This window comes from Alligator sinensis, unplaced genomic scaffold (assembly GCF_000455745.1).
Source record: "Alligator sinensis unplaced genomic scaffold, ASM45574v1 scaffold832_2, whole genome shotgun sequence".
NCBI classification, from domain to species: Eukaryota; Metazoa; Chordata; order Crocodylia; family Alligatoridae; genus Alligator; species Alligator sinensis.
In genome coordinates this window covers 64,024-75,340 of record NW_005842745.1, presented here as the reverse complement: position 1 = coordinate 75,340, position 11,317 = coordinate 64,024, and the positions used below count along the sequence as shown (strand labels likewise).

Here is an 11,317-nt window from a genome sequence, read left to right as displayed (position 1 = left end):
CACACACACTGGACCACGGCAAATGGCCTCGAGTCGGGTAGGGGAGGCTGGGTCCAGCACCTGAGCTGGCCCCAGAAGCCTTAGTGAGGGTCCTGGGGGCCTCCTGGGGCTGCAGTGGCAGCAATCAAGGCGTGCAGAGCCTGGCCATCAGCCAAAGGATGGCTCTCGCCAGCCAAGCTCTGGTTTCAGGTACTGCATGCTGCACCCATGTGCATCACCCAGCCTTTCTTTTTTCTTTTTTTTTTAAGACACCAGGATTTCCTGGTATTTAATTTCTGGCTCTGTGCTAAAAGTATGCAGCACAGAGAAACTTCACATATGCTGCATGCGTTTTGCGGTGCCTAAAAAGCCTTTGAGGCTCCACAAAGCAAACGTTCCAGCTCATCTGGACGCACCAAAATATTTTAATTCAAAGGAATTGGGTTATGCATCTATATGAGAGACAAAGGAATGTACATCTTTGCTGACTACTTGCCAGATGTATCTGTAAAAATCAGTGATCTGATGGCTGGCAGTACTCCAGGGTTACTACCAAAATATCCCTGTGTTAGCTGCTGATTTTTCTTCTCAGTTGAATCTATATTTAATGGCTCAGCATCAACATTCTGGAGCCAGGTTTGCAAAACTGAATCAAAATGATAGACAGTTATTTAGATCAGGGGGTCAGCAGTTGTTTTGGGCCGAGTGCCAAAAACACCCGCAAGCTCAACTTGTAAGATGTTGGCATGCCAGAGGCAGATGGTGGAGAAGCTGAGGCCTGATCCTTGTTGTGGCAACACAGCTCCAGCCCCTTCCCTGCTGTCTGACTGGAGGCATGCACACACCTGCCACCAGTAGCGAGCCAGGCTGGGGTTCCGCAGACCCCAGTATAGCTGCTTGCAGCCTCTTGGAAGGGGCTGGGACTGCACGGCCACAAAAAGGATTGAGCTCCTTGTGGCACACCTACCAAACAGTATGCCTGTGCATGCCATGCTCTGGTACGTGTGCCAGGGGTTGCCTACCCATGATTTAGATCTATTGGCTTCAGAGAGACCATTCATGTAAGTAACTGCTCATAAATTTAAATAACAGTATCAGCCTGAATCTTACACTGTGAGGCAGGACTGCCTATTACAGACATAATACTATATGTGCAGCATTCTTTAATGAAGCTCTAGATCTAGTGAGACATGTGTCAAGCTACCAACACTAACCAATATCTTTATTGAGTACTACAAGGCAAGTAAAATTAAACAGGTCATTGACTCTGCTACAATAACATGTTCCTCTTATTTTCAGATATATACTGCATTATATACCCAACTTCATGTATAATTATGAACCCCACTCCCCACCCTCACCTTGCAAACGGTCACTGGCCAATGATGAACAAGGATCAACTTGTCCCAAGTATGTGGGTGGCAGTCACTGGAAAGTAAGACGACATATTTATTTTCCTTTGAAACAAAAATACTTTAAGTAATTCAATACACAAATTTTAATTGGTTTTTATGTAACTCCTTCTATTGGAACAGAGCCAAAGGACCCCAAACAGACAGTAGTCCCACTATAATAAGCAATGCACAAAATAAATTTTTTTATCATTTCTAATATTTCCCTATTGCTAACAAACATTCTGCTACAGCAGCCAATCTCTCTACATATTTTCTTTGTCTACATAACTACATGTCATTTAGACGAGCACCATCTTACCTTTGATAGCAATAAGAAAAAAATCCAGGACAAAGATCTCCTAAATTTAAGTGCATAATTCAAAAAAGCGCATACAGTGCTCTTGAAATTTCAAGTGCTCGCCTAAAATTAGTATTGTGATCCAGCAGGAGCTGTGCAAATGGAGTGTAATGCAACCAAACAATAGATCTGAGCTGATGACCAACCCCAGAACTTAGAGAATGAAAACAACTCTTCAAGGCTTACAATTTAGGTGAAAACAAGGAAAGACAAAAAACAAGGGGAGAAAGACAACTAGATAGCTTCAGATGATAGCAGCAAAAAGCATTAAGAAAAGAGAGCTGTCATGAATAGGTTACTTATTAAAATGCAGGTGCAATCCTTGCAAAATCCAGTTCACTCAAGCCAACAGAGTGACCGCAGAATTGACCGCATAAATTACTATTCATAACAGCTAATTTGTTGTGCATTCTTTGTTAGTGAATGGAAAAACAGCTAAGGCAATTAACTCCTTGAGAAGTTTAATTTTTGCTTCAACATAGGAAAAACAAGCACATGCAGGTATGTTTGTGATGTGAGGTGTGATGAAGTTAACCCATTCTGAAACTATCTTTAGGTTTTGTTTTTTCCAGTATTAGTTAGCCACATTTGACCTGCTAAAACAGTCATGGGATTGGGGGAGGGAGCACATGTGTGCACACATGTATGTTCATGTTTTGTTTTATTTCATACTCAGACATCTGTGGAACAAGTCAGACATAGTCACAATAAAAATATTAACGTTTCTCTTGCTCAGATTTCTAACTGCTTTTCTATTACACTTGTTCTTCAATTATCTGATCCTGTGCAACATTTGAGACAGTTCCTTGTGCTAGGCAAGTCCTAAGCATAAAAAGAGCAGCAAAAGACTCTTTCTCTGGACTTAAAATTGCAGAAGTTTCACTACCAAAGTCATCATTACACAACCAAAGGTTATTTCTTCGCATGCTTCCCTTAGAGACAGAAGCAAACTTGATTAACCATGGTCCTAAGACTGCTCACATGTATTCCCCATCAGTGCAATTACTAGAATTTGAAATCATTAATTAAAACATTTAACCATCTGGTCTCTCAGACTTGTCAACCGTCCCTTTCAATTCCCAAACTTAATCAACATGAACCCACCCAGTGCTATTTTCCACAGATATGTGTACTTGTAAAGCTTGTAGTGTGCTACTTTGCACTTGATAAAGGAATGACAGCCAGAAATTCAATTTCTGCATTGAAGTGCTACTATGAGAACCAAGTTGTATACTTTCATAGATTTCATAGACCTTAGGGCTACGTGGTCAAACTAAAAGGGAATTTACTGGGAAGTTGAGAACTAGATATTCAAAAAGCACAGAAGACACACAAGCATTCCACAGAAGCATATAAGCATTCCATTCATTTTCCATGTGACAGATGCTTAACTACCACTCAGGCAGACAAAGTTCCTTGCGTGAATTTGATATCTTTTATTAGACCAACCCAAACAGTTGGAGAATAGTTATTAAGCAAGCTTTCGGGTTCAAAAACCCTTCATCAGGCTAAGGAAGTTTCAGCAGTTGAGGTGTGCTCTTCTGAACTACCACTCATGCATCTTAAAAGTCCTGTTCTCTTCTCCCCAAGCCCAAATACATATCAGCATTATACATATACTAGCCAAATGCCCGTCAAAAATGAGGCGGGGCAGGGGAGTGGGCAGGGACTGAGCCTCATGCCCCCCTCCCCAGCCAGGCCCACTCCCCCTTTACCTCTTGCTGTTCAGGATCCAGGCCCGCTCCCCGCTGCAGTGGTGGGGGGAGGGGAGGAGTGGGCCCAGGGTCAGTGCGGGGGAACCGGGCCCAAGTGTGGTGAGAAGGCGGCCCACCACAGCGGGGGGAACAGCAGGCCCAGGCCAACCCAGCGGTGGTGGGGGAACGGGAGGAGCGGGCCTTGGAGAGGGGGGAGGGGGAAGAGTAGGCCAGGGCCCAAGTTGGGGAGAAGACTCGCTCCTCCCCTTCCCTAGCCACTGCCATGTCGGGCCAGGCCTGCTGCTCCCCCCAACCCCTGTGGTGGGCCCGCTTCTCCCCCGGCTCGGACGCAGTTGTCCTCCCCTTCGCGTCGGGCCTGGGCCCACTCCTCCCTTCCCCCCCACCACCGCTGTATCAGCCTGGGCCTGCTTTTGCCCCCCACTCCCGCCATGGTGGGCCCACTCCTCCCCCCCAGTGCCGGGCCCAGGCCCTCCCCCTGCCACCATTTCCCGCCGCCCAAGGGGGAGGGCAGGAGCATGCACAGGCCCACTCCTTGCTTCCCCACTGCCACGGTTGGCCCTGCAGGCGGTGACAATGGAAACGGGGAGAAGCGGGCCCAGGCCAGCACCAGGGGCCTTGGCACCCTGCAACATCCCAACCTGATGCCTCTGCCCCCCGTGCTGCCGCCACCACCATTACCTCCAAGGAGTGGGGGGTTGGGGGGCGGGTGGGGGGCAAGGCCAGCTCCAGTGGCCTTGCGCCCCCCCCTTCACTCCATCGCCACCTGCAGGGAGCAGGGCAGGGGTGGGGGGGCAAGGCTAGCCCGTTCTGTCCACTCCATTGCCGCTGCCCCTGGGGAGCAGGGTTGCACCCCACTGCTCCATCCCGTGTCCCCACCATCGTGGTGGTGGGCTGCCACCTGTTTGAATGCTTCTTCACACTGATTGGCTGTTTGTTAGCCAATCAGAGCATGAATAAAGTGTGAAAGACAGACAAACTTAGGCTTTTATAATATTAGATCAGGCAGTGCCTTCCCCATGACCTTTCACCTGAGTAAAACAAATCCACCACTTGCCACTGAAGGTGTGGACAAAAGGACGTTTGTGGCTCCAGAGGGGAAGGAGAGCTAATACTGCTGCTCAGGAGAATGGAACAGCTGTAAGGCATTAATGTTACGTGTGCAGGAACCTAGAGGATACAAGAGCACCAACCCGACTAACTCTGACCTTGGATGAGTCAGTGTTTCTTGCCGTGATTTATCTCACTAGTATGACTACAGGCTCATCCGTACAGAACTGTTACTGCCTAACAGCTGCTGCCTTCTCCTTTTGAAGGGTACAAACAAATTTACACTTTCTTAGCTAGCATACCTAGGACCCCGACTAACCAAAGTATTAGCACATCTTTTAAAGATGAAATTCTACTATCGTATGTGCAGTTTGTGCATGCTCTTCCTGGACAGAACGAAAGAGCACACACCAACTGCACAGGCTTCTTCAGCCTGATGAAGAAGGGTTTTTAAACCCAACAGCTTGTTAAGAAATGTTTTTTCCAACTATATAAGTTGGTCTAATAAAAGATATCAGATTCACCCAAAGAACCTTCCTGAAATGTTTACATTTATTGTTTATAGGAATTGTCTACATAATATCCCAAATACTGGGTTAAAGTTATCTTTAAAGCAAATCCATGACTAAATGCAACAACTGTGGCTTAACCTTCACTTTTTTATCCTATCATGTTAACAAGTGTAAAGCTCTATTTTTCCTGCAGCATAAAAAGCAAGTTATTCAGGCAGTATCATTATGCTAGCTAAGCTTCTGAGAAAGAGAATGCATCAAAAATAGCACAAGCTAGCATAGGAAATCTCACACTGATAAATAGTTTAACTATGCTGCAAGAGTCTCAGGTCTGTTTTAAAAAACTGTAAGGAAATAAAGATTTTTTTTCCAACTGATAACTTACCGTTCAAGGCATTTTGCTGAAGTACACCCACAATAGAAAAACATTAAAAAATAACCCAGGGTCAAACAGTGTGATAGAGAAGGCTTCATTTTATTCATAGTATATCTATGGAGAAAATTAAAAAAAAAAAACAATAGAAAGTTTATCAATGAGTTCAGTAGGTAGTGCATGCTAGAAATAACAACTGAAATGCAAGCACTACAGAGATATTTTACTAACTTATGCCTGACATTAAACCCAGATTGCAGTTTAATTAGGGATATGCCAAGGTGTGTGTTTGTTTTTGAAGATGTGCATGACACTGCATTTCCAACAGGTTTCATACTCTACCAGAATCAACCATTCTCTTACCTAGCACACACTACAAATGTTCAGAAGAGAGCTGGCCACTGACATGGATCAATGTTGAAATGTAATCTGTATATGCACTTATACTTAACACAAAATCATATTACACATGCAGAAACAATGCTGAGCATTTAATTTAAAACATTTCAACATCAACATCAGAATTATGTTTAATCAGTCCAAGCTAAACTTTTATAAAAGCTCACTTATTTTCTAAGCGTGAAAGTCTCCTTTTGGCAGATGACAAGCATAAGGCCTATTAAGTTCTTAACAAGAGTTAAAATTAAGCTCTGGCAATAAGCTTCAAGTGGTTCACTTTTGGTCTTCTCTATATTGTGATGTTTCATTCTAAATATTTAATTAAGGGGGGAAAAGGGTGGGGAAAAAAAGAGCACATTGCAGTGAAAAACCAGATATAGGGCATGAGTTTTAAAGAAGCCCTTCACCGTCAAGTCAAGCATTGCCAAGTCAAGAACAAAATGAATTAGAGGCAAACCTAGACACAATTCATTACAAATAAAAGACTGGGCCTGCCAAATTGGAAACTCAATTTGAAAGTGCTAAAGAAGAAAAAGATTTCTCGGAATCTGTAATAAAAGTGTAACCTTGCTAGTCAAAATTTTTGAAGTTTCATTTTTTGGCCCTCAATAAAATGTCACAAAGATTTTAAATTAAAAAGGTAAATAATTTTTATAAACTTTCCCTCGTGATTTTCCTGCCGTATCTGTAACCAACAGGAGACTTTGATTTAACTTATTTCCCTGAGGTCAGTCACATGCCCTGGGTCAAGCGTACAAACGTTTAATATCAGATTTCATGACAATACCCAATTTCAGAGGAAGGCACTGTGCAACTACAACTACATCCTCAAGCAGAAGCTCCTAATTTCAGGGAAACAGATGATGCAAATTGCAAATCAAACAAGTCTGGGCAAGAAAAGTCTACTCAGAAGAATCCCAGAGATTATGAGAGCAGGAGACCTATTATAAAAGTAAGTGATGTTTAAAATGGCAATTAATTTAGACTGTCTCTATTTTGATCACAGAAGAAATATAGACAACATACATTTCAGCCTGAAAAAAATAAAAAGGAGTAGCTCAGCCTCAGCTTCATCCTCTTTAATTTATTCACATAGATTCAAACTGTGCTTCTCCATCACTTAACAGAACCAAGCTAATCACTATACACAGGTAAAGTGTCTGCTGAATAGGTATTGGATTCTAATCCTGTTATGCATCTACGGCCTCCATAAGAACATACACCTTGTAACACAGAAGCAGATGAGTCATACAAGGCAATACAAAATAGGTGTTGCTTTTCCCCTAACAAGCTAGCTCCTCAAACTGAAATGTCTAAATTTCTTCCAAATAGCATTTTTTTATATGTGAACTTAGCATCTCTTTGGCTCCCACAGCACTGACATCACAGCAGGATGCTACTTAAAATGCTCAGGAACAATATTTTCAAAATTTGCATCTCCATTTAAGAAAAGATTAAAAAAAAACAACCCCCCAAAAACCCAGGATGAGCTGGCTTGCTGCAAGTCCCTAAACAAACTTCCTCATTGACCATATCATGCTAAAACACAGATCACAATAACCAAATACATAAATTGAGGAAGGAAAGTGTGGTTAGGCCATGAGCCTGACAGGTGAGCTGGGTTCTGGATCCCAACTACTTGTAAAACCTTGTGCAAGTGTGCACCTCCCTTTTCTCACCTACAAATTATCTACACCTACACCAGGCTGGGGTGTTGCAAGATTTAATTCACAGGTGTTTGAGGCACTAGAATTAATGACTTCTGCAAAAAGCTTCTGACTCAATAAAAGAGTGAAATAGCAACGTACATGGTACAGTGGGAAGTCAAAGAGAAGCAGATGTACACATAAAAGAACACGGAAATGGACCACTGTTTTCGATTCTGTTATCTAAATTACCCAGAAGTAGAAAAGCACTCACTCAGCCAACTGGACATCGTACGGCCTTTTTGGAAAAGAAAGGAAGGAAAAGAGCAATGCAGCACTTTGCCAGGGAGCATTGTCCAGCTGCTTTCCCCTCACTGTGCTTTCCGGTTGGTTTTCTACATGAAGTGTTAGTTTGGGTTTCAGTTTTAGGGTTAGTTTTGCCCTACGAAGCAGGTCATGAGTGGTTGCTACCCTAAGGCCAAATCCTACCAACAAAAGCATGTATTGCACCTAACTTTCCATGCGTTACTAGTCCCACTGAGGCGAGCGAGGTTGCTCCCAGCGGGACTGGGGCAACAGAGAGATGCCCTTTCCCTTGCTGTGCCTGTGCGCCCAGGCTCCTGCTCCCTTTGCTCAAAGCACGTGGAAACAAACGCTGGAAGGAGCTGCAGTCTCTGCTGTGGGGCTGATTCCCCCCTTCTCATCGCCTGCCCCAGCCTGCATTGCACTGACCTGCTGGACCAGCTCTGCCCTGGAGTTTGCCCTATGCCCAGGCAGCCTCCTTGTACTATCGTGCTATCCGCGGGACACAGAGAGATCTGTAGACTTAAACAAAACCGAAAAAAACCATAAAACACAAGAGGGCGTGAGCGAAGAGCAGGGCCAGCCTCTGCTGGGAGATCAAACTAGGCACTAGGGGGTTGTTTGGCAAGGATTAGACAGTGGGAGCTCCCGTGTGGCCAGCACCACGCAGGGGGGGCAGCACGTGGACGCGCCAGGAAGAGAGCAGCGCCCCCATGCCATGCTGAGAGGGCACAAGCACCACCTCGCTGCCAGATGTGGATGCGGGGGGCTGGGTGCCCCCGTCTCCCTTCTCTGCACAGCTGGCAGAGAGCGGCGGCCGGTTGCGGAGCAAAGCCCCAGCCCCAACCGCGGCTCCTTACCGGCCTCAGCAGGCGCACGCACAACCCCAGGCAGCTCCCCTCCAGCCCGCAACTGCTTCCGCCAACAAACCCAAGCACCGCCCCCGAGTCTCCGCCCTCGCAGGGTCCCTCCCGGCGCCTGCTGTGCCCGGCCTCTCCGGCTGCCTGGTGGGGCGGGCTGAGCCTACTTTCAGCTCCCCTCCCCTCCCTTCCTCCTGCCCCGGCACGCTCCCTTTCCCCCTTGTGTTCGCATGTCATTGTCCCCAGAGGGAACCGAAAGCACCAGCCTTGCAAGGCTGCAGACCTCTCTGGGTAGGCGAGGTTCTTAGATGTGATATCTGAGATGTGAGATATTATTAGACCAGCTGAAGAGCTGGAAAAATTCTTCTTAGCAAGCTTTTGCGGGGGGCAAACACCCTTCGTCAGGCTGAGGAAGCGTCACTCGGGAAGAATTTTTCCAGCTATGTGAGGTGCGCTAATAAAAGATGTTAGATTTACCCCAAAACTTCCCTCAGACTTCTGTCAACAAGGTGTTTGTATGCAATGGACATAAAAAAAAAGTTGTATGTTTTCCATTTTTCGATTATTCAAACCTAGAGAGGTGGTAGCAGGGCCGTCCCTGTGGGGGAGCGAATCGGGGCAACCGCCCCCAGGCCCCGTGCTTTGTGGGGCCCCGCAGACAGTGCCATGGCTGCCACATGCCGCCAGCTCTGCCGTGGTCATCACACACTGCCAGCTCCGCCATGGCCACCATGTGCCTCCAACTCCGCTGTGGCTTTCATACACGGCTCCACGCTTCAGGTGCTCATCCCCACCCCTGCCACTAGCCACCCCTGGCCCCACACAGGCTGATATGCCCCAGGACCCACACACCCCTAGGGACGGCTCTGGGTAGTAGAATCACTATCCATGGAAATTTTCAAGAGCAGGTTACACAAAGCCCTTGGGTCAGAAGCGATATTAGACCAACTAAATAGTGACAAAAGAATTCCTTTCTTTGCAAGAAAAGGTTCTTTGGGTAAATCTGATATTTTTTATTAAACCAACTTTGCGAGAGCAGGTTAGACATTTGAGCTTGAGGCTGGACTACTTGACTTCATGGGGTCCCTTCTAGGTTTACTTTTCTATGATCCTAATAAACAGGAAAGTCTCCTGGGTGGAAGGTGCCCTTATGTGGCACGTTTCTGAAGCTGTCCTCAAAAAAGATTCTGCTGTTTATCGGGCAGAGGATTCCTCACGCGCACACTCACGCTGATCTCTTGTTCTAGTTGCCACAGCCTGGGAGCCCAAGAAGCAAGAGGTAGTTAGCCCTATTAGTCTCAAGTCAATCAGAAAGTAGGGTAGATATGCACCTTTATAGATTAAATAAGCTAGAGAGAGAGAGAGAGCACAAGCTTTCCTCAGCTAAAGCTCATTTCATTAGATGAAGTGGTGCAGAAAGTATAAAGAGGGGAGAGAAATTGTATTCGGACAGATCTGCACATGTGTGTGTGCCCAAGTCAAAACACTACAAAGAAGTGTGTGTATATCACATGCTAAAGCTGGACCTTAAATAGGCAGGGTTGGGTGAGGACTGAACACTAAAAAATGCACAACAAAATCCATTCAAAGACTCCTCTCACAAAAGTGGCTAATCTTAGGGGTCCAAATCTTAAGGGTTTCTTCTCCAAGTGCATGCTACTCTGGGAATTGACCTGGCTACTTGTCCAAGTTTCTCCCAAAGCCACCTCCCCAGAGACAGCTGCATTGTTGTACTAGCTGTCTGTTAGGTGGTCCATCACTTGGATTAAGGCAATTCCATAATTATTAAGTAGCGATTCTTGTAGTGATTCCGTAATTATTCAGGAGTGACTTCTGCTCTGGTTTTCAGGCCCTTTGCCCTGCTTTTTAGATGTCCGTGTGTAAGAAACATGACATCTTTTTAGATGTCTGTTTGTAATACATCTTTCTTTGTCTTAGTAGTATTTTCACTGTTTTGTGTCTTATTTGCCAAATTCTATAACAATTATTATTTTGATTTAATCTTAATTGGGGAGTACTGTATACATAAAATGATTTTGTTGGTAAATACATACAATTCTCACATACTAAACATTACAGTATAAATTAAAATGAACATAGAGGAATAAAGGAGTGCTGAGACATGAGATTTTGTATACTGCAAGCTTTACTTCTTTCTTCTAAGGAGTCACAAGGGATGTTGCAAGAGATTACATTCACATGCTAAGAAATTATAGGACAAAAGAACTCAAGAGTTGCAAATCACCACATATCCTGTGCATCCCTTTGGTCAGAAGTTTTCTTAGTGCTGTGACAAATCAGAAAAAAAATCCCAGAGTCCACTTCCATTCTAATAACAAATCATAAACACTAAACATGATTATTCATTATAGTACTTTATATGGCGTTGAATGCTCTGGGCTGAGTTTCAAACACCCTTCATTAATGCACTTGCAGAATTTGTGGACAGACTGGGTTCCACAGGCAAAACAACTTTATTTGCATGAACTGACTATTTAGGTTCATATTCAAAGTTACATTCTTACGGGCGGGGGGGAGGTTCAGGTGATATTATCCTCCCATTTACAGAGTTGGGGGGAAATAAAAGTAGCCTTTTGCCTACCTACAGATGTTCACTTTCTCCTGGGAGAGTCACTTCTCTCCCCATAGAAATCACAAGTGTATGGTCACTCGTGATTTTTCTTCCTGAACAAAAATGGCTGCTTTGGGAGAAAAATAACTTGGGAGCAAC

At 44.9% G+C, this 11,317-nt stretch overlaps 1 protein-coding gene across 4 annotated transcripts in view; it reads right to left on the bottom strand.

The window, feature by feature from the left end:
- The window catches only part of RNASET2 (ribonuclease T2), a 44,512-nt gene extending 35,842 nt beyond the window's left edge, over positions 1–8,670 (bottom strand). The window contains exons 1-4 of one of the 4 annotated variants that reach the window (XM_006034526.3): positions 8,587–8,663; positions 7,698–7,721; positions 5,391–5,495; positions 1,341–1,407 (exon numbers count right to left, since the gene is read on the bottom strand). In XM_006034526.3, the coding sequence (XP_006034588.1) occupies positions 1,341–1,407; positions 5,391–5,488 (165 nt within the window). In that variant the 5' untranslated portion in view covers positions 5,489–5,495; positions 7,698–7,721; positions 8,587–8,663. Of the gene's footprint in view, positions 1–1,340; positions 1,408–5,390; positions 5,496–7,697; positions 7,819–8,155; positions 8,249–8,586 lie in introns of all 4 variants that reach the window. The other 3 variants (XM_025216510.1, XM_025216511.1, XM_025216509.1) reach the window with 3 other exon arrangements.
- Positions 8,671–11,317: the final 2,647 nt, after the last annotated feature.